The sequence below is a fragment of the Toxotes jaculatrix genome, chromosome 3 (assembly GCF_017976425.1).
Source record: "Toxotes jaculatrix isolate fToxJac2 chromosome 3, fToxJac2.pri, whole genome shotgun sequence".
Classification (NCBI taxonomy): domain Eukaryota; kingdom Metazoa; phylum Chordata; class Actinopteri; family Toxotidae; genus Toxotes; species Toxotes jaculatrix.
The window spans coordinates 26,441,614-26,464,462 of NC_054396.1; the positions used below are offsets into that span (position 1 = coordinate 26,441,614).

The 22,849-nt window shown below is 41.5% G+C and overlaps 1 protein-coding gene across 5 annotated transcripts; it reads left to right on the forward strand.

Annotated features, from left to right (window-relative positions):
• Positions 1–271: 271 nt before the first annotated feature.
• On the forward strand, positions 272–22,592 carry nisch (nischarin). 5 transcript variants are annotated; one of them, XM_041034218.1, is made up of 28 exons: positions 272–460; positions 1,351–1,434; positions 2,234–2,416; positions 3,353–3,401; positions 4,118–4,281; positions 4,401–4,496; positions 5,302–5,397; positions 5,486–5,638; positions 6,194–6,262; positions 6,470–6,655; positions 6,805–6,933; positions 7,086–7,199; positions 8,708–8,888; positions 10,225–10,343; positions 10,738–10,829; positions 11,406–11,681; positions 12,023–12,321; positions 13,427–13,638; positions 14,053–14,489; positions 15,103–15,284; positions 15,432–15,495; positions 15,752–15,890; positions 16,233–16,383; positions 16,789–16,908; positions 17,041–17,202; positions 17,380–17,552; positions 17,863–18,053; positions 19,284–22,592. In XM_041034218.1, the coding sequence occupies exons 1-28, from the start codon at positions 380–382 to the stop codon at positions 19,609–19,611; spliced, it is 4,530 nt and encodes a 1,509-aa protein (XP_040890152.1). In that variant the 5' UTR covers positions 272–379; the 3' UTR covers positions 19,612–22,592. The 5 variants fall into 5 exon arrangements, with proteins under 5 accessions (XP_040890152.1, XP_040890153.1, XP_040890154.1 ...); XM_041034219.1 differs by having other exon boundaries at positions 10,228–10,343; XM_041034220.1 differs by lacking the exons at positions 10,738–10,829; positions 12,023–12,321; positions 13,427–13,638; ... (8 more) ...; positions 17,863–18,053; positions 19,284–22,592 and having other exon boundaries at positions 11,406–11,580.
• Positions 22,593–22,849: the final 257 nt, after the last annotated feature.

Below are 22,849 nucleotides of genomic sequence, written 5' to 3' on the forward strand. Positions count from 1 at the left end.
ATGCTGTTAATAAAGACAGATGGTTGAATTTTTGTCGTTTTATTCTATCTTTCCTTTTTATTTGATCTTTTTGCACGAGTAAAGTAACTACCTAGTCTGACTGCCCATGCACCGTTCGTATGTTTGATTTAAACGTTTAACCTAAAACAGATTGAGAAAAAAAATGGCATGAGGTAATTGTCACGAAGCTACTGTAAATAAAGTTTTTTTTTTTTTTTTTTTTTTTAATTTGAGTCAGCTGCTTCGTTCGGCATCACAACAAACATGGCGGCGGGAGACGGCTAGGAGGGAAGAACCGCTACACAGCCTCCAAACCCGTTTTAGTTAGACATTTGTTTTTACTTAATAACAGTTAATATTTGCTCGCGCCGATCTCAAGATGGAGTCTACCCCTTTTCCAGAGGAGGCGTCGGAGAAGAAAGTTTGTGTTGTTGGGTCGGAGCTAGTGGAAAACTACACTGTAAGCAACGTCCGGCTTAATGTTAGTTAGCTTACATGTAGCTAGCCGAGCCTCAGGTCTGCCAAAGTGACAGCGAGTTAATGTTGAAGAAGAATCCCTAACAATAAGTTCACAAGCTGTTCAGTTGTTATACCTCTTTTTTTATGTTAGCCCTGATGTCTTTATCCTCCCGGAGTAAAAAGAACGACAGGACTGATAAGCTAACAGCTAACTGCTATGCTAACTGTAACAGACATTTTCAAAATGTTTGCATCGGTTCCTCTGAAGTTCACAGACCGCACAGACTACTGCAGCGTTTACGTTCTCTGTCGGGGATTACATTTAACGGTTATGTGGTATAACGATCTGTACCGTTAGGTTTGACAGACTGCCATCTTGCTTTATCAGCCACCGACACGGCTGGGGGAAAAAAATCATAATTGTTCACTCGAGGCGGACCATAAGTTAAACTGAGTCTCTTGGGAGCATTTTTCGGCCAAGAAAAGGATTTGATAAAATCTAGAACATTCTCAGTCAAAATTCAGACTGCCTACGTTAATGATGAGAGGAGACGAAGTTATGAGATGATTCAGTCAAACTTTGACTTTCTAAGTTAAATGACAATGGAAAGATAAAAAGTCATAATTAGGAGCTAAGCTGCTTTCAAAAAATAATGCCGTTAATTGTTTTTATTTATCAATTACCTTCATACAAAGTTCAATAAACAGAAAGAAACCTAAGCCAAATTCATACTGGGTGTGACCAACCTTTACATATAAAACAGCACTAATTCTACTTGCACGTGCTATTAAATTATTAGATCATCATTGCAGGTCAGAAAGCAGTTGGATCACATCAGTTTTTAAATCAGTCAGGTTGTAATCACTGAGTGTCCTTCTGTGATGTTTCAGGTCTACATCATTGATGTGATGGACGGAGAGCACAGATGGACTGTGAAGCACCGCTACAGTGACTTCCACGACCTCCATGAGAAGGTAAGAGACTCCAAACATTTTGTTATTGGGTAAACTAACATCATGTGTTCTAGGTTTGAATTCAGTTTGCTGCTGTGGTGCACAGATCAGTGTTTCTTACTGATCGAGTGTTGAAAAATTATAGTTTTTATGCTGCACAACACGAATAGCTTGAAAATTAAATGTATTTAAATGCTAAGTATCAGAGTACTGGAGATGCACAATATGAAAGTTTAATATTAATTCCTGTATTTGCTCCTGTGACATTTTTATTCTTGACTCTGAATTCAACCCCACAGTTGTTGTTATGAAAGGCTCCATGTTACTAGATGTAACTGTTGGCTGAAATTCCTTTATGGGAACAATAGTTAATAATTCATATTTCTCAGATTTCCCATTTGATTTATCAGAGGATAAAAGCTTAGCCACTTACATATTGTACATCCCTACACATTACCAACCATAATGCAATAGTACACCACAATCATTGCTGGAGTGCATTGTTGAATACTTTAGACCAACAAATGTTGACTAAATGTGTACTGTTATTATCGGTCGCTATCTCTATAGAAGCTATGATTTGTATTTAATGTTCTAAAACATAGGAATGACAGTATGGCCCTTATAAACACCACAGGAGACTGAGTTTAAAACTGAAACAGAACAGGAAGCAGGTGTTTCAGACTGTGGAGAAAATATCTGTGGGTTTACTTTCCATAGACAGAAATGGAGAGAGAACAAACCGGAGAGAAATATCTGTAACTGATGATTATCTTTAATTTTAATACATTTGTCCATCGTGATGTATGTTTCTCTCCAGCTGACTGCAGAGAAGAAGGTTGACCGACGACTTCTTCCTCCTAAGAAGATTTTGGGAAAGAATTCAAAGAGTCTGGTGGAGCGCCGGCAGAAGGAGCTGGAGCTCTACCTGCAGACGCTGCTGCAGCAGTTCCCACACGCCACGCCCGCTCCGCTCGCCTGCTTCCTACACTTTCACCTCTATGTGAGTACACCTGAGGCTATTAATACCTAAAACCTCAGAACATGTACCACAACCTGTTTAGGTGCTTCATCCTACTAGTGCTACACATGCACTCAAGTCTGCTGCTGCTTCAGTCATAATGGCATGTGCTTGATACTGGGATACTGGAGCCAACATTTTTTGAGTGTCACAGGTATGTAGACACTCAAAAATGTTTTTCATTTACAAATAACACGCTGTCCATTAAACCAAATTACATGTTTGCTTTGCACAGATAATGTTGTTTGTTTTGATGTTCAGTAAATTGGGATTATTACCCTGGATTAGAAGCACTGCTAAAGGTCTGTTTTAACAGTAGCTTCAGGCTTTGTGATGTCGGTGACTGTGATCACATGATGAAGACAGTACAACAGTGTTGTCTGACTCCTCAAAGATTTGCAGAGTTAACAGCTGATAGAAAAACCTTCTCATGTGACGCGAGATGATCAACACATGATCACAGACAAGGTCTGAATGATCACAAACAACTATTGTATTGGTTGTTTGTTATTCAGCTCCATTAACACTGTATTAACACATAACTGTAACATAGCTTTGAAGAAACCAATTTAAGTGATGTTCACTGTCTGAAGTGAGGCTCAAGCCTTTAAATGTGGTTTAACTAATCCAGGCTAACATCATGTTATCCAGCTAAATAGTCCTCAAACGTCTGTTTTTTTTATGTTTTTTTTTTTTTCAAACATAGTCAGAGGTTTGTTAATCCTGGATGAAGTTATCTTCAAAAACACTGCGTTGAAAAACATTAGTTGAGAAAGGCAGCATTCGTAAAGAGCTGAAACCACGATCAGCTTTCTGTTGAGCAGTTAAGAAATAAGATGATTGAATTGAGTCTACAAGCTTAACTGTTTGTTATTTTAAATTGAGTCCAGGTTTTAACAGACTGTTAATCTCTTTCAGGAAATAAATGGCATCACAGCAGCACTGGCCGAGGAGTTATTCCATAAAGGTTAGCTTCCTTTGACCTCACTTTCCTTTGACCCCTTTTCTCTCATCTAATGTTTCGGGAACTGTTAACAATTAATGAAACTCCTTCATTTGAGTGGTGTGTCTCCTCTCTGTGTAGCATCAGAGGCCTTCTCCTTGCAGCTCTTACTGATAACTGTTATAAAACAACAACGTGTTCAGTTAAGAGATGAAGTGCAGTTACCCAGAATGCTCTGACACTGAGTCTACTGTACTTAATTGATTTATTTATTCATGTATCAGGGACAGTACATTTGGGACAATGGGTTTAAATGTGGCAGACATAGTCAAACGGCTGGTTTTCATCCAAAAACTGTGCTGACTTTGCTTGCACAATGACATGGTGTGAAATAGCAGTCTGCAGAAATCGCAGTTGAGAAACAGAAGTTAAGTTTAATATGTTTCTCCATATTAGACTCTGCACTTGTTTTTGTTTTTTGGCTGCTTAGAACCCCAAAATATTACTCAATTTAGTCTCTCCTTGGTTCTGTAAATTTCATGTTTATACAAATATAACTTGACTGCTATATAAAAAGCACTGATGAATGTTGCAGGTGTTGCCAACACCTCGTTTGTAGAAACAGCAGCTGTGAAAATTAACTGACTAACCTACAAAAATGTAAATTGTTCAGTCAAGATTTTGCTCAGTTAGTGGTATCAGACTGCTGTGAGTTTGTTTTTTTTATTTGTTTGCTGTAGGTGAACAGCTGCTGCAGGCTGGCGAGGTGTTTTCCCTGCATCCTCTGCAGCTTTACTCCGTCTCCCAGCAGCTCCGTCTGGCCAAGCCGACCTGCTGTAATGGAGATGCCAAAACCGACCTTGGACATATCCTCGACTTCACCTGCAGGCTCCGATATCTCAAGGTCACAAAAATCTTTATTAAATTTAAATCCACATCGCATTGTTTACTGTTTTCTCCTGACCTCTCTTATAGCAGCAGAGGTGATAAATTTTCCTCACTGGTTTTATCTCTGTTGGTCAGATCTCTGGTACCAGAGGTCCAGTAGGAACCAGTAACATCGAGGAGAGCAGTCTCCCCTTCGACCTTTCCATTTTCAAATCATTGCTGCAAATAGAGGTAACTGTCTGTGTGTTTGTCCTCAACAAACCTTTTGTTTGATATGGGCTTATGAACATCAGTTCTTCCTACATTTTGTCCATCTATTCCAGATTATTGTCCCATTTTAGTACCCAGGTTCAGGATGTGCCTGATTTCAATTGTGGGTGAACACAAAGAGGAAAGCTGTTCTGGTTCTCAAGTTCTCACAAGTTAGGGTTACGTAAAATTGGATGGTGCAATATAGCTGACTTCTCATTTTTCAATTCTCTCATGCTCCCAGATGAAAGCGTGGTAGTTGAAAACATACATAAGGTATAATGTAGAGGAGTTGTTTGACTTGTTTCATTGTGATGATTGCTTAAAATGTTTTTCCTCTTGATTGAGGTGGAGAAGTTGGTGATAGATAAAGAAAACGGGATAGGCCGATGGAAACAGACTGTAATCAATAAACATTGATGCTGTAGCAGCTGAGCAACTCTGCCTCAACAGAAGATAGTAAGAAAGATACAGGACAAAGGGGGTGGAGGAAGTAAGCTGACCCAGTGATTGAGGACACATAACCAGCTACTTAGTGATTGATTAAAAACACTATCAGACCAAACAAATGTATGTTACCATAATAACACAAATGCGAGCTAAGGTGATCAGCAGCAATGAAATGCCATGATGTCTCAGAGGTATTGGTGCTCAACTAATCATTGTACTTTGTAATCATGTTTTCTTGAGTATATTCCTGTAACAGTGGTTGATGAGAACACACTGACGGAGGTTAAAAGCTGCCAAAATCTGGACAGAAAGATAAACTCTGTCCCTCTGTCTTCAGATCAGTGAATGCAGCTCTCAGCAGATTCAGGGTTTGTCGTCTCTGAGGTCGAGTCTGGCGACTATGAGTGTCCACCGCACCACAGAAACTATGATGGTAAAGTTGACATTAAATACTTTTGTATACATGTTCATTCAGTATATTGTGTATTGTAGATCAATGTGTGAATTGTCACGTTCTCCAGTCGATCCTGGTCCCAGAGGCAAGCGAGTTCTCACAGTGGGAGCCTGAGGGGGCGGAGTCTGGCTGTCCCGTCACCGCCGTTATCCCTGTGTGGAGAAACCTGACGACACTGGACATGAGCCACAACTGCATTGGCACCATCGACAGCTCAGTGGTGAGACACATACCCACTAAACCACAGACAAACTTGACCCAGAGTTCGTTTCATAACAGTGTTTAAACATCAGCAGAGGAATTTCATTTTTTTCCTCTCAGAAGAAGAAGTCTGTCCATTTCACACAATATTGTAATTTAAGAATTTTTTTAGGTAATACATATTTGTTTTGATTTTTGTCATGTTTAGTGCCAGAATATAATAAGACTTCACTACCTCTACTTGCTTAGACAAACAGAAAGTGTAAAATACAAAGACAAGGCAAAGGGATTTAGTTGCAGTTGTGCCAGTTGTGGTTTATTTGATTCATATTTCAAGTTCAATTAAAGATATTCGATGGTCAATAAAAATATATCAGTACAAACCTTTGCCAGCACCCCTTCCCACACTGAGTGGTCCGCTCGCTGATGTATCAGGAAGTCAGGGCACATTGATATCACCCGTTATCGTTACACTTGGCTAAAAATGGCTGGGTATGTAAATAAAGGAACTGAGAAATTTTCACGCTTCATCTATCAGTTCCTATGTACTGACCTTGAATTTTTTCCGTTGCAGAAGCTGATTCGCAAGGTGGAGTTTCTGGATCTGAGTTACAACCAGCTTTCCTCAGTGGAAAACCTCCAGGTATGTGGAAAGCAGCAAATCCTGACACCGGAGAGTGTTTGCCAGCTGTTGGTAATTTTATGCACCATTCCCTTGGCGATGGGGTCAGGTGTTGACTTCAGAATAATGTTTTCACCAAGATAGGAGATTTTAAAATAAAGACACTCCTACAGATGTGTTGTTTGTCAGTAACAGAACTTTACAAATCTAGTTGTTTTGTGGTTGCAGCACCTGTACAACCTGGTCCACGTGGATCTGTCCTATAACAACCTGCGGGTCCTTGAGGCTGCTCACACTCGTCTGGGCAACATAAAAACCCTTAGTCTGGCTGGCAACCAGTTGGACCGACTCACCGGCCTCACCAAGCTCTACTCTCTTGTCAACCTGGACCTCAGCCACAACCAGCTGGCCCAGGTAACCACTCAGAGGATGTCCTGATGGTCCTGATGATCCAAATGACATAGATGTATACAGAAAATCTTTTATTTCTTTAATACGCCATTGTAAATTTGCTGCACAGTTTTTGCATTTTCACAATTCTGTCCATGTTTGCGTGTTTCCAGTTGGAGGAGATCAGGAACATCGGCTCTCTGCCCTGTCTGGAGAAACTCAACTTGTCCAGTAACCCCATGTGCATCATCCCAGACTACAGAACCAAAGTCCTGGCCCAGTTTGGAGACCGTGCAGCAGAGGTACACCACCAAAACATCTACACTGTTCATATTATTCCTGGTCTAGTACTACTACTACAACAGAGTTTCACAGCCAACAGTAACAGGATACTTTACTCTCAGCTGCGTTTGTGTATTGACAGATGTTTGTTTATCCTCTGTCTCTGCATTAGGTTTGTTTAGACAGTAAAGTGACGACAGAGAAGGAGCTGGACACAGTGGAGGTGTTAAAAGCCATTCAGAAAGCCAAAGAAGTCAAAGACAGGATGAGCAGCAGCGACAAGAAGGTACACTCCGTCACACTGATGCATGCTCTCTTCATTTATTTTAGAATTTTTAGATTTATATTTTGCCTATGCTCTTTTTCACATGTTTAATGTATGTTGTATGTAATGTTTCATAGTGTGGGACAGTTGTCTTTTTCTGTTGATGTTGTTTTGTATTTGGCCTGTGGGCCAAGTTGCTCTTGAAAAAAAAAATTTTAACCTCAATGAGATTTTATTGCCGAGTTAAAAAAATGCAACAGTAGTCAGTACTAGACCTGTTAATATTAGCTTATACGGTAACATGGTCAGTACTTGTGTCAGTTATATTGCCATAGAGTTTGCACATGAAAGATTATTGACTAGTTTAGAAATGTTAAGAGTTTAAATAATTAATTGATAAATTTCTTTGGTAATTTTTGAATGTCTTTTAGGACTGTGAGACAGCAGAGCCAGGGGGACTTTACCTGAGACAGCACTGAATATTATATTTTAACACTAACACTAAATGAAATGAACAGATCACAGTCTTGAAACTCAAACTCAAATAGTTAAAATTGTTAAATGTTTGTGCTTATACTCAATTACTGTAACTTTCAGATCGATTAACCACGAAACCTGCTGTGGTGGTTTCTAACCTCATCATAGACCAATCAGAGCTCACCATCAGAAAAAATCCACCAATTAGATGTGACCAGTAGTGATCCTGATATCAAGTTAATTACTAACTATGAAGTGTGAAGATTTATCACGTTACTAAAACACAACAGTCACCACAGCAGCCTGTTTTATTAGCTTCCTGTGCCAACTTCCTGCGTGTTTGTTGAGATCAGAGCAGCTTCACATCAATGATTAGACCTTTTTAGATTAGAAAGACTGTGCACATCAGCAGCAGAGTTAATATGTAATGAAAATAATGCCAATAAGTCAAACAAGTATGGGCATAAAAACATGTCTGATTAGGTGTGTGAGGTCGAAATTGATGGAAACCAATGTAAACTGATCTGTGAATAATCAATAGTTAAAGCTGTGTGTATTTAAACAGGCCAAAGAGTTGTTTTACATGCATCTATACACATCAGATAAATGGCAGTCTATCTCCTGAACACAATTCTTTACAGTGAGAAATCCACTGACCACAGATGTTTTCAGTGGTTCACAACAGAAAAATACTGAAAACCGCTTGTTCACAGATTTATTCACATTTATGTAGTTAAAGAAAATGATGAAACCTGTCATGATCCACCGGGTTGTGTTTAAACTTTCAGCGCACAGATTTAGCTCTTGAACTTGACAGTTTGGTTCACGCCTTTTCACACAGCCTCGTACATGTAATTGTACGAGAGCAGTAGTTGTCTTTTGTTTCCATAAAAAAAGAGCAGGCCTGTGTATTTAAATGGGCCAAACATCAGTCTTAACATGTCTTAAGAAAGTGCTGCTGATGGAGCTGCAGGATTTTAGGATGTGATCTGGTTGATGATGGAGGTGACTGCAGCTCTCTGAAGGCTTCCTCCTCTCTGTCCTCTCGTCAGATCAGTGAGGAGACCAGGCTGTCTGCTGCTGCACCTCCTCACCTCTCCTTCCCCTCTCCCCCCTCCTCCTCCTCCTCCTCCACCTGCTGCTCCTCTGCTGTCGCTCCTCCTACTGTCACCTCCTCCTCTTCCTCCTCTTCCTCTTCCTGTCCGGCCCAGCAGGCTGCCTGCCCCAGCCAAGGTAATCATGTATGTATCAGGCTGTGCGGGCTGAGGGAGGGTTGGGGTGGCTGTGGTTTTTATTGCTTTGAGGCGGTAGCCTGATAGGAAAATATGAAACTGTTCCTCTGGAATCTCAAATGGGTTTTCAAAAACAGCAGCTGGATCAATCCTAAACACTGAAGTAGATATTTGACCAAGTGTGCTTGCTGGTTCTTTAATCTGCAAGTTGTTAAGAAATCTCCATTGGACAGTTTCCGTCAGTTTAAGGTGACCTCTTCATGTCTTGCTTTGTCCAACCAACAGTCCAAAACCCAGACATCTTGAATTTTACACTTTTAATTCGAATTCTGATGTAACATAATCAACTGAAAATTACATTGATAGGACAGAAACATCAGTCTCTGCAGATTAGTTAAAGCTAAACCCCCCTCCCCTTCTTCCCAGACAGAAAACATGTCAGTCTGAAGAATGTGGAGAAACAAAATGGATCATAGGTAGAGCCAACTGTTCAAACTGATAACCAACAGACAAATTATCTTTGGCTGTGAAAGCCCCCATCAATACATCTGAACGTCCAGCATTATTGAAAAATTGTGTATCAGTTGATAATTAACAGGATTTATCAGGTCTGAAATGTCAAAGATTTGTTTGAGGTCATTTAGAAACAGTGTCTCCTGTCTATCAGAGAGCAGCGATAAGTTTATCTCTGAGCAGACTGAGTGATGGATTAACAAACAGCTGGTGGAGGCTGACCGGAGAATTATTAATCAGTGACTGACACTCACTAATCTTTTGCTATAGCTCGTGTGACAGCCTTCTAATGCTTACTAACCTCCTTTTGATAGGCTGTTGACTCTAATAATGTTTGTTGTGGCTTAGTGGAGGCTTCAAACTGTGTGAATCTAAGCAGTGAAAACTGAATGCATATTGTTTTTAAATGAAATTTGTATCTAATTCAATCAAATTGTGCATGATGACCATGATTTTTGGAATATTCTTGTATATGTTTTCTACATAAGGTTAGAGCAGCCATGGATGTTCATCATTTTTAGGCCCATTATGTTCTTATCGTGGTTCAGCATAAGTTAATCAAAAACTTTTAAAATTATGATTTTTTTTTAGTGTAGACATTTAATGTCCCATTCTGACCTGTTTACCCTGACAGGAATAAGATGTCTGACATTTTTTGTGCACAGTCAAATTTAAAGTTGTGAAGTTGTTGCAAAAATGTCGGAGTCATTTTAAAAAATAACGACATCCGCTCTGAACAGTGTCACATCAGCCAGCTCTCTGCTGTGTGTGCAGATGTTCTCGTCACCTTCTGTGTCACTGATGTGTTTGGGTTCCTGTTTCAGAAGTGACGAGCAGAGAAGAAGCCGCAGTCCCCCCCAGTGTTCTCCCTCCTGTGGACGCGGCACCTCCCCCTGAAAGCTTTAACACCAACACACACCTCCTGTCTGCTGAACCCGCCCAGGTCGTCAAATACACACACACACACACACACCTGAAACACCAGTGAGGGGAGGGGTCTGTTACCATGACAATCATTAAGACAAGTAGATTCGGGCTTTAACAGGGTGACATATGTCTTGATACAAAAATGTGACGTGTTACGTGTTAGCATGCAAACACGCTAACGTAACATGGTGAACGTCATTAATATAGTCTGCTAAAGCATGAGTCAGCCAGTGTCACAGTAAGCAGGTTAGTGTGGTAATGTTAGCTGTTAACTCAAAGCATCGCATGCTAAAGTACAGCTGAGTGTAGGCGCTGTACATGAGGTGTACAGATGGAGGTGGAATTTGTTTTTGTGTTTGTTTGTTTATAGTGAGCTTGATTCTAATGTTGCTCCATGTGCTTGTCTGCAGAAACAAGAACCTGCTGTCAGTCTGTCTGAAAACACACACTGTGGAGCTCCCACAAGTATAACTACTACTACTACCATGGCTACTACTGTCTGGTCAGTATCAAGTAACATAATTCTTACATAATATAAACAAGCAGCTCGGCTTTTAATGTGAAACATCTATGCGGGAAGTGTCGGGTTTCAGCCAGTTGAGTACTGACGACAGTTCAACAGCAGTAAAAAAAATTGTGAGTGAATGAAAGTGTTTGTGTTAAAAAAAGATCCAAATAAACAGCTGTGCATCTACAGCTACTGCTGCATAAACTAATATGTCATCTGCTACTATTTAGTTTCACTACTACAACTGTAAGTGTTACAACAAGTACTACTAATATAGCAGCTGCAGTTTCTATATTGTACTATATATACAATATATACTATATTGTTGTGTCATTGTGCAGGCCTCTCTCCTGCAAACACGACCTGCAGGGAGTTGGTAACATTAAAGATGAAAATGTAAATAAGATTGCATAATGAGAGGGTTGTCAGTGAAAGTACAAGTTGATGGCACAACTGAAGTGAGAGAATGATTTTATTTAATTAAGTCATATTTAAACAGGTTGTTATTCTGTGTTCATGACATAATGCCAAATTTTAATAAACCCCTGTTTCTGTCTCTCTGTCCTCCAGCTGTGTCTGTTCCTCTTCGTCCTCTCGACCAGTTGAAACGATTTGTTCGACATGCAGCGCCACCTGGTGTCCTCTACTTCCCTCTCGCCTTTTCTCCCTCTCCTCCTCCAACAAAGACTTCATTACCCAGCTCTCCCAGTGTCTTAGTGTCACCCTGAAGGAGCAGAAGAAGAAGAAGCAGGAAGACGAGGGAAAGGAGGAGAGGGAGGAGGAGAAGAGGTCTGAATCTGGAGAGGTTCAGTCCCATGTGGAGGACACCAAGGTGGGCAGTCCAAGGTAATTCAACCAGAATCTCTTACTGGTTTTTGGAGATTCCCAGATTCCCAGTGTTTTCTGAGATTTATTAAAATTCTGGGATCCTGTAAAGTGGCAACTGAATTTCGACTAGCTTTTGAGAACTAGTTTCTGAGATTCCATACTGAATTCCAGGATTTTTCCAATATTTCCATGTATCTGCAGCTGTTGCAGCCACAAGAGAGGGATTGTATAGATGACTGTTATTATAGACTGTGTTTATAATAAGGGGTCACGTATTCTGTTATATACATAAAGGAAGTTATTTAAAGTACAAAAGGATGAGTCTTGGTTCATCCACTGTTTTATGCTCATTATTTCAGTCCTGGCTCCAGGGACGGATACTTTGAGATGGGTCTGGATGACTCTGTGGAGGAGTCAGTCTGCTCCTCCTCTACTTCACTTGCTGCACCTCCTGCAGAGGAGCCCCGTGGCCACCAGGGGGAACTGTGCAACGAGGAGGAAGAAGAGGAGGAGGTGCACATCAGTAGGGTTCTGTGGTGCTATTGCCTTCAGGTGGACAAGGAAGTGGAGCAGAAGGAGGCGTGCCTTGTCCTGACGGACCGACTGCTGGGACTGCTGCACCTATCAGATGACTTCACGTTGACCAGTCTGGATTCAGGTATCCTCAGTCGAACAAACATGGAAGCTCTTGTTGCTTCTCTTGTTGTTATATTTGTTCGTTTGAGTTGTGTTTTTCTACCTATTTTGGATTGAATTAAATAATCTAAGTCCTTCTTAGTTATCATTCTGGCTGGATCACTTTGTTGTGTAAAATCTGGAAACTGCTCATGTCTGAAATTGGTATTTATTCAGTTAACTGCTCCTGGGGCAGGCAACTGTTCATGGGTGGACAACAGCACGAAATCTTTATATGTTCTGTGGCTGCAAACTTGGGAACAGACTTTCCAAAGTTCTGTGTTTGACAGAACAGACACAAATCTGACTGACAGCTGCATCACCAGGCCTGATGCATAACTCTGTTTGGTAACAGGAAGTGAAACAGAGCTCGACTTGTGTTAAGAAGTTTCAGACAATCTAGTGACTTTTCTTTAAAAGTGGAGAAAACAATGACCTCAGAGAGCTGTTCACACCAGACATCCTAAGAATATGGCTGAGATGAAGCAGATCTGTAGGAAAAATGGTCCAAAATTCCTCCTGAATGTTGTGCAGGTCTGATTTGCAGCTACGGGAATCTTTTGTTATAGCTGCCAAAGGAGGTTTGACCAGTTATTAAATCCAAGGGTTCACTTACTTCACTGTGAATGTTTAATGGGTGTGTTCAGTAAAGACACTATAATTGTTTGCGTGTTATTAGCGTAAGCACATTGGGATCATCTGTACTTGTGACTTCTATAAAGATCACATTTTATGACCAATTAATGCAGAATATTGTATACACCACTGTGCAGAACCAGTCCTCCAACACATTTTCACGTTTTAGAGGAAGAGAAAAGAGAAAGATTTGTGTATATAAATATTGAAAATTATTGAAATTACATTTTTACACAAATACACAAACTACAATATAATGGGCAGTTATGATGATGAAACAAAATGAGCTACATGAAGACAATTAATAGATAAAACAACAATAATAACAAGCAAATTAATTGATAATGAAATAATCATTAGTTGCAGCTCTGATAAGTGTGATTGATCTGTTAAGAAATTATTCGGCTGGAAGCTGAAATGTTGAGAGCAGTGTGTTCCCCTGTTCTCCACAGACCTGGAGCATGGTCCGCCTGTGAAAGAGGTGCTGTCAGGTCTGCAGATGGACCTCCTGCTGCCTTATTCCCAGCTCCTTCTGTCCTCTCGAGCCGAGCTCCCCGACTGCTGCCTCGCCTTCGGGCTCCAGTCTGGTCAAACCTGCTGGTACGTCTTCTCCGAGGCTGACGAGCTCCGGCAGACCAGGACCGAGCTGACAGCGCTGATCCAGGTCAGAGAGGAGCAACTGAGCCGTTTAGAGTCCCTGAATTTGAAGGACAGTCTCTCTAGAATTTTTTTTTCTGCTTTGGTTACATTAGTGGACATTTGTGGGGGGAGAGACAGTGCATGTCAGTATGAAATTTGATTTGCAGACAGAATTTCATGTCAAGTGTAAAGACACAAAATCCACACAATTAAACAATAAAATCCAACTTATTGAATAGGTCATTTGACACAGTTCAGTTGATTTGGTCAAACCAAGCTTTAGTTTATATTGTGCCATGTAGAAACTGTTGTGAAAGTGATGAAAGAGGAGTCACATGTGAGGCACACCATCATGTGTATTCATGAAGCATAAATCAAACTGGAGTCTGTCATTGTGTTAACACCTGGAAAACAAAAACCTTCTCCCTTGTTTTTCCAGGCAGGAGAGTCTCACACTGACCCCAAGCCCCCAAACACTCCCCAGCTCCTCCCCCCTTCGCTCATCAACTCCTGGGAGCTGGAGGAGAGTCAGGGAGCCCAGGGAGGCTACCCTGCCCACCTCTTCTCCTCCTCCTCCTCCTCCTCTGCCCCGGACACCCATCCTCTCCTGTTGGACATCTTATCCCAGAAAGAAGATCCCTGCCTCCCTTCTCTCCTCTTCCTCACCCACCGACACCTGTGGGTGCTGAAGATTGACTTCAGAGAGCTGGCGGAAAGAGAGAGGGGCAACGCTGACCTTCGTCACCCCTCCTCCTCCTGGGGCAGGCTACTCCGTGTGCCCCTCGGCTCCGTGGTGCTTCACCCCAGAGAGAGAGCTCCTCAGGTCGGGGACAGAACCAGCAACTCCCCCTGCCCTGACCCAAAACACCTCCACAGGTACAGAGGCTGTGATTGGATGAATGCATGGTCAGACTATGGACCGCAGGTTTTTGTTGTTTTTGATGAGTACCACAATTTTTTTTCTTTTTCACTTCAGTTTTGATACTGTTCATATGTTTTCCCCTGAAAGAAAACAGAAGTGTTACTTGTAGAAAGTGAAGAATAAATTCTCAGAAGTGATTTATGCAATATTGTTTTTTAACTGAATTATCAACAATGAGTGGAAATGAATTGGATCACAAGATCTGTGCCAAATATCCAGCTCTTCTATTACATTCCATTTCACCACTCATTTGTCTCCTGCTTTAATATTTACTATTTTTATTTGTTGTTTGAGTTTCTGGTTACTTTAATTTGAGTTTATTAATATTAGTAGCATCATTAACATGCAAATAAGTTTTTTTAAAAATGTTTCATTTTATTTAGTGATTGAAATTAAGCAGCAAAAGTCAAGAATTATTCTGGTGGCATACAAGAAAATTTGTCTTCGTAAAGGAGAACAGTAAAATTGATTCACATACATTTCATTTTCTCATTATATCTTTTGTTCTGTTTTTGTGTTCCCTGCATTTAAATATTATCTGTATTTTAATCATCCTGTTGTTCCCAGGAGGAGTCACACTGTGGAGCTGCTGATGGGAAATCAGACGCTGCTGCTGCTCTTCCCTCTGGCCCTGGACAGAACATCTTTCTTGGGGGAGCTGAGCCAGCGGAGAGCGTCCATGGAGGGGCTGAAGATGTTGGCCCTGCCCAAAACCTGCAGGCCCTGCCCACAAGGAGAACATACACAAGGTGAAGACAAACATGCCCGTGTTCGTACGCTCAGATATTATTGGGCCTTATATCAGCTGATTGTTTAGCCAGTTAGTTTGACCCGTTCTGGTTTCTTACCCCATTGTTATGGCCTTGTTTGACATCTCCTTGTTGTTGTGTTCTTAGACCGTTACAGATACAGAGGCCAGTGCAGTTGTACCAGTACCAGAAAATCACATAACTCCAGCAGGTAGACTTCCAAAGCCCTTCTCTCTAGTCCAGTATGGATCACTTTTTCTCTTCTCTACTTTCCCTTTCCTTTTTTTTTTACAGTTTAAAATAACATTACATGTCTTGGTCACACGGGGTGTAGCTATCATCAGTTTCCCTTAGGAAAGGGTCTTTTATGTTTAAAAAAAAATCATATATGATACCTCATATTCATTTCGCTTCTCTTCCCACCTTTTTTCTCCTCCTCCTCCTTCCCTCTGCATTCACCCCTTCAGCTGGGACTCTTCCCATCTGCAGCTGGAAGAGAACCAGCCATCCCCCCACCTCATCCCTGGTCTCTCCCCAGGACTGAAGCTCCTGGCTGGGCTTGGAGGACAGCAGCTGTTGGACTTCTTCCACAGATATATTGCACTGGTAGGAAACACACACACATACACAGTTGTGTTCCTGTGTGCTCCCTTTGTGTCTTAGTATCATCAAATGCTAAATACATTTTGTTTTAGCTCAAAATCTGCAGCAAACAACTATTAACTATTAATTAACGGATTGTTTTCTTGACTTTCATTTTAGTTTCATTTTTGTCTCTAGAATGTGAGCAAATAGCAAAAAGTGTTTATCAGAAATTCATCTTAAAATGTCAGCCAGCCCAAACCCAGAGACAGTTTACTATTAAGACAATGAAAACAAGCAATGATTCAAGTCAGGTTTTCTCAAGTGACCTCTGATGAAGCCCTGCTTTTTTTTTTCTTATGTTAGTCTGAAGCGGAGGAGGTGAGACAGGTCTTGTGGCTGTCTGTGGTCCTCTACAAGTCTCCAGAGGCTGAGCTCACCTGCTGCCTGCTGCTCTCCACTGATACCATCTACTTCTTGTTGGAGGACTCTGCCTCCACCCTTGGCCATCACTCAGGTAGGAGGAACAGACATGACTGGTTCAGTCAGAGCGAGAACGGATTATACTTAAAATCATATCATTTCTCGGGAGTCGCTGCTGTTTTACAACTGCTGCTGCACAGGATAAATCTTTTAGATTATTTAAATATGAGTGTATATGTGCATATGCATCGTCTCTTACGTTCACTTGACATTGACATTTTTGTAGTTCTTTTTCCACTGGACCCCAGGAAGATTGATGCTAAGTTAGTGGGAATAACCAAACTTTACTTTGTTTATATTTTTTTTAAACTCTCTAACAGCAGTGGTTTCTCTTTATTTTTCCTTTATCCAGCTGTTTGTTTTCAGGTGTGTAGTGGACATTACAGCCTCAGAGGGCCATAAGTCATTCTCCCTTTCTCTGTCTCTGTCTGTCTGTCAGTGTTGGACATAACAGACTCTGGAGATCCAGACGTCTATCTATGCTGCTGTCTGTCCATCAGACTGTCTGAGCTGCTGTCTGTCAATGTGGGACTGTTCGACCAGTACTTCAGAGTCGTAGGTCAGTGGATTCACACACACCTTTTCTCCAGTGTCTGCTGAGGTCATAGAAGTTTAAATATTGAGCTGCTGCTTAATGCTGATAATTACTCTGCATCACCCTCTTATCTCTCCATGGATCCTCCCTGTGCAGGTCGTTCGGCAGATCACATCGTGTGCTGTCTCAGCAGAGACAGTTATGGGACGGGCGTCTTTCTTCAGGAGCTGATGTCAGTTCTCAGTCTGCAGCAGCAGCTTCCTCCTCCAGAGCCGTCAGATCAAGACTTCTACTCCCAGTTCACCAACACAAACACAGGTAACCATGCTGAGACGCTCAGACCACTCAGAGGAACAACTCAACGTCTTCGGCTTATATGCAAAAGTAAAAACTGTCTGTGGAGCTTCACACAGTGTGTTACCAAACCTGAAAGACTTGTACAGGCCCATATGGAAAAAGACGTTTTGAAGATGATGTGAATTTGTCCTCGTGCAGGTAAGATGCAGAACTACGAGCTGGTCCACAGCAGCAGGGTGAAGTTTATTTACCCCAGTGAGGAGGAGATGGGAGACCTGACCTTCATCGTGGCAGAGAGGAAGACTCCGGCCAGTGCAGCCTCTTCGTCATCACGCTCCTTTAATATCCTGCTCTACCTGCTGGTTTTCCAGGTAAATGTTTCTAATGTAATTTGGGATTTTATGGGAGTTAATGTGTTGGAGCCTTTTACAGTCCATCTGCCCAGCTCTACTGTGCAGTTTAACTCAGAATGGTGCTAAAAACAAAAAACACCCAGTGAGCAGCATAATGTTGCTCCATAACTGCTGGGGGTGTAAACGGACAGGTGTTTGTAGATAGCGATGATATCTTAGCTGTTTGTTTTTATTGCTTTTATATTTCCAGATTTGTTTTTTTTTTTGTAAACTCACATGTAAAATAATTATTTTTCTTACTTCCTGCCTTTCGTTCCTTTCCCCCCAGGTCCAGATCCCCAGCAGTCTGCCCAGCCAAGGCTCTGCCCTCTCAGGCCCGTCCTCCTCCACTTCAGGCTCATTCCCATCTCCTGTGCTCCAGCCCAGGACCCTGATCCTGACCAGCACTGATGTGTTCCTGTTGGACGAGGACTACATCAGCTATCCTCTGCCCGACTTCGCCAAAGAACCTCCCTCCAGGTGAGCACATACCTGCCCCCCCATACCACTACATTTAAATGCCTTTTCCTAATCAGGTGAGTCAGTTAGGGGCACAGCTGATTCCAGGCTGACAAACAGTAAACTGTAAAATTAATGAAACGCGTTGCCTCCCCTGAATGGAGCAGAGCTGTAATTTGGCAGCAAGTACCAAAAAAAAAAAAACTACTGCAGGAAAAGAGGAAGAAGAGGAGACACTGACTGGTAGGCGAGAGACTGTGTGATGTGTGGACAGTTCAGTTATTGGGAACAGGAACAGGAGCCTGTGGCTGAGCAAGAACTAAAAAGAAATACTAGTCATAGCATCTTTATTACTGACTTTTAGTAACTTAACTTGCAACAGCTGTACAGGTGCAAACATCTAGTCCCCAGGGGTCACCATTTTCATTGGCAGTGGTGCTGCTGAAACAGAAGCAGCGCTGGTTTTATCAGCCCAGAGGCACAGACAGAGCAGATCAGCCGCACCACTCTCTCTCTCTGAGTGGAGATCATTAACTGAAATTGCAGTTTGGTGTGTGTTTGTTTCTGTTAGTTGGCAGTTTTGTGACTCACAGTGTTGTTCATGAAGAAACTGTTCCGGAGTTTAAACTGGGCACAATCCGAAAAGTGTCTGGAAACTGATTGACCTTCATACAGCTGATGCAGGTCAAGTAAAAATGGCTTGGTCAGCCTGAAGCCCCTGAATTACAGACGTACACTTGCGAATAAAATCAAACTAGGCTTTTTCAGTCCGGTGCTTGTAAAGTGGAGGGGAATGTGAACCAATCAATGAAGAGAGTGCTGTCTACACAAACCACAACTCTAAACCACCTTCAAGGCTGTGAGTCTGATCAAGCAGACGCACAACACTGCTCCCTCTTCCACTTCCTGAAAATGTCCAGAAAGAGGTTTTTGCTTGGCCCAGAACTGCTTTTGTTGAGTTCTAATCCTCCCTACGATTGGTTTGCTTTTAATTTTAATCCCACTTGGATTTATTCCAGGCTTACTTTATGAAATCCTACTTGTCACAGATTATTTAAATTATGGACTTCCATGGAACATCTTATAACACATAAACGTGATTAATAAGCCTTTTTTCTTCAAGAAAAACAGGATGATGTGTGTGTTTGACTGAAGTAATGTTTCTCAGGTTATTTTGATGGTTATTGACGATATGATAGTCATCCTCATCACCATCTTCTGCATAATATTTGTCATCATGTCTTCCTGCAGGGAGCGGTACCAGCTGCGTGAGGCTCGGAGGATCCGGGACCTGGACCGGGTCCTGCTGGGCTACCAGACGTACCCTCAGGCTCTGACCCTGGTGTTCGATGACCTCCCCGGCCCCGACCTGCTCTGCCACCTCACCATGGACCACTTTACCGCCGGAGGGGAGGAGGCCCTGCCCAGAGGTGGTGGAGCCAGCGGGGGCGCAGAGGGCGAGGTCCAGTGGTGCGTCTTTGTCCCGGGAGCAGACAGCAGAGAGAGGCTGATCTCACTACTGGCTCGGCAGTGGGAGGCACTGTGCAGCCGGGAGCTTCCTGTGGAGCTCACCGGCTGATTGGTCAACAGGGAAGGACGGACAGATGGTTGACTGTTCAGCACCTAGGTAGTTAGTTGGTGGGAGGTGATTGGCAGGTGGAGTCATCATGTGACTTATATCATTTACATATGATTTCAGAGCTTGGTTGGTTTAAAGGTCTCAGTATGCTTCAAACAAAGTAGTTTGAATTTGTCACCTCCACGTCTGCAGGTGCAAAGATGTGGCAGGAGTTAGATTCAGACCCTGTTAGATGATCCAACAGGCACTTTGTTTGAAGCGTACCGACACCTTTAGGCATGTTTCTTACAGACTGGAGGGAATGCAGCTGTGGTCAAAGGTCGTTTGGTGTCCGCCACAGAAAAAACTGAGGGTCAGTAGGACCCAGCGGATTCCAGTCGGCCATTACAGACAGTAGGATAGGAGGGACCCGTGACCTCACAAGGAGCCAAACAAGTGGGAGTTTCTGGCACAACCTCACCTTCTTGCCAAGTGTCTCACACGGAGCAGATTTACTGATTCAATGACTGACGTGACAGACAGAGAGACAGACAGACAGAGAGACTGGTGTTGCACCACAGGGGGCGCTGCAGACAGTCCACAGGAGTTCTACCGGATTTTATTTATCATTATCTTAAAGGAACAGTTTGTCATCTTTGCTAAATCCTCTTGTTCTCTGTCTTCTCCAGAGTCAGATTAGAAGAAGGATATCAGTTTCATCTCTTTATATCCAGCACAGAGAGAGATCCAGGACATGTTTAGTCTTGCTTAGCACAAAGACTGGAAGCAGACGGAAACTGCTCCATCACAAGTCAAGAAAATCCATCTCCAAAGCTGTTTGATTTACATGTTCTTATTTATGTAAAGTTGGTCTTAAAACCAAAAATCACTTTCCATTTTTACATGTGTTCAGTCTGAATCTAGTTGAGACGAGAGGATTTCTCAAAATGTCAGACTGTTATTTTAAGTAACACACGCACACACACACACACACACACACACACACACACTTAGCTGCTCGGCACAATCTGCTTTCTGAACATTTTATTCCTTGCACATTGTAATTAATTAAGCAGTATTACTGAACTGTATACTGAAGCTTTTTATTAATATTATATGAATATAATTGTTGCTTTGGGACAGACAGATGTTTCCCGTCCCGAAGCTGATTTTGTACTAAACATGAAGGTCCTGATGATATTTCCAACATGAACTCGGAAAAGTCATATATATACTATTATTATTATTGAGTATTATTTTTTATATTTTCTTTGTGTTTTATTTTAACATATGTTTTTCCTACATTATTATTGACAAATGGGAAGCCAGCCACTTTCCCACTCTTCACCACTGTGGTTTAAGTTCTATGTTGTTGTCTTGTTAAAGGGGAATGCCACTAAATTAAAGTGAAAATAACCCCCACTCCCCCCCCCACTTAAAAATAATTCCTGTTTGGTTCTTCGAAAGTCAGCAGGATCAAACCACAGTTGGAACACTGTTGAGCTGATACAGCATTTAAACTAAAAAAAACAGTTTGACTCTGGGACCAGCAAGATGTGAATCACTCTTTCTGAGGAGAAGCCAAATAAACTGACACTGTGATTCACTCGGTCACTGCAAAAGTGTATTTTAACAGGTATTATTAAGACCAGAAATCTTAGTCTCTTAAAACAAGTGAAAAGAAACCTGCTGTTGGTGTGAGATCATTCCCCATTTCAACACAAATGAAGTTTCAAGAATTTCCATTTCCATGGTGCAGTGACATTTTAATAAATTATTATTATTACATTCACCTGCAATTACTCTGCCATCAAAATCACTTATTTAAAACACTGGCATGGACTGGAAAGGATGTAGGAAGTAACAGACCAATAATTTGACTAACCTGGGGGTTCGTTTCTAAAATTTCCTTGACCTGTCAGAGTTGGCAATGACTAGCAATGTCACCACATTTCCAGATCTCAGCTTTAAAGTTGGTGAGTAATTACTGATAGAAATAAACTATCAAAATAAAACCCAAATTGTAATAAAGCAGATGCTACAGACTTGGCATTGGGATAATTTCACAGGTAGTTTATTTATTTATTTTGCAGGGACAAAGTATATTAATAAGATTTCTGACAACACGCCAAAAGGTTAATTTTCATCTATAGTCACTGGGCACATACTAAAGATAAAACCTTCTCAATGGAAAAAAAGCAGCACAATATCATAACATACGATAAAAAATCCTATACAATAATACTCTAACATATTTTTAATGCAATAAAGGAAACAAGAACACATACTATAAAATAAATGAACCTTATTTGTACTCAGCAAGTCAATACAGGCACATAGACCCTGTCCTAATGTACACAGATGTCATTACTTAGGAACCAGTCCTTTAATTGAATGTAGCTTGTGTGAGAAAATTGTCGCATTCATGAGAATTTCACTTGCATCAGTGGACATGCGTTTTCTTGTAAATCTAAAGTTTAATGTTTGAGTTGATGCAAATCGTTTAGCACTGAGTTAAAATATTTTGACATTCTGTGGCAATGGCATTTCCTAAAGACCTTGTGAAGCAGAACCTTTTGTGTCCTGCAGGGCCTCAGCTGCCACTGAGGACATGTACTTGAACTTTTTCTTCTGGGGAGGTTTAACCAACCTTGGGGTACTTTACTTGTTTTGGCTAATTCTAGTATTTTAAGACATCAGCCTTGTGCTTGATTGCTTATAATCGATTTCCGACTGAGTAGAGAGGTCCTTGAAACAGTATGCAAGCTTTAATGTTGAGATATTGAACACTTGATTTATGGATTTGTGATTTCATAATAACTTACTTGGAGGTTTCCTGGACAGACCTATGAAATTAGGTGTTAATGACTGAGAAAATATAGACAATGTTCTGATATGCAGTTTTGTTGGCTTATGATCTCTTTCCAGTGGAAACTTGCAAAAGATAAATGCACAGCCTCTGTTTCCCACAGGACACAAAAAGCATCTTAAAAACATAAAAAGAAAGAATTCACCAAAAGTTCTCGTCAGCAGTTCATCGCTCTTGCCGCTCAGTAAGGTTTTGATGACTTGGCAGTCCAGCAGCACAAAACGCACTGCCACCTTTCAACTGATTCAACTTCCTCTATTTCCTGTCTGTCAGAGCTGCTCGCCATGAAGTTCAACTGATTTCCTTTTTAGGGACACTTTAACAGGCCGAGGGTAGAGATACTGTACCAGGAAATGTATCATCAGCAAAACTGGCTAAATGACCTCTAAC

What these genes read in the sequence shown, in the direction of transcription:
- nisch (XM_041034218.1), top strand. Translation starts at nt 380, where the DNA reads ATGGAGTCTACCCCTTTTCCAGAGGAGGCGTCGGAGAAGAAAGTTTGT. An exon ending in GCACCACAGAAACTATGATG is followed by an intron (nt 5,398 to 5,485) that starts GTAAAGTTGACA and finishes CACGTTCTCCAG; the next exon opens with TCGATCCTGGTCCCAGAGGC. An exon ending in TGAGCAGCAGCGACAAGAAG is followed by an intron (nt 7,200 to 8,707) that starts GTACACTCCGTC and finishes TCCTCTCGTCAG; the next exon opens with ATCAGTGAGGAGACCAGGCT.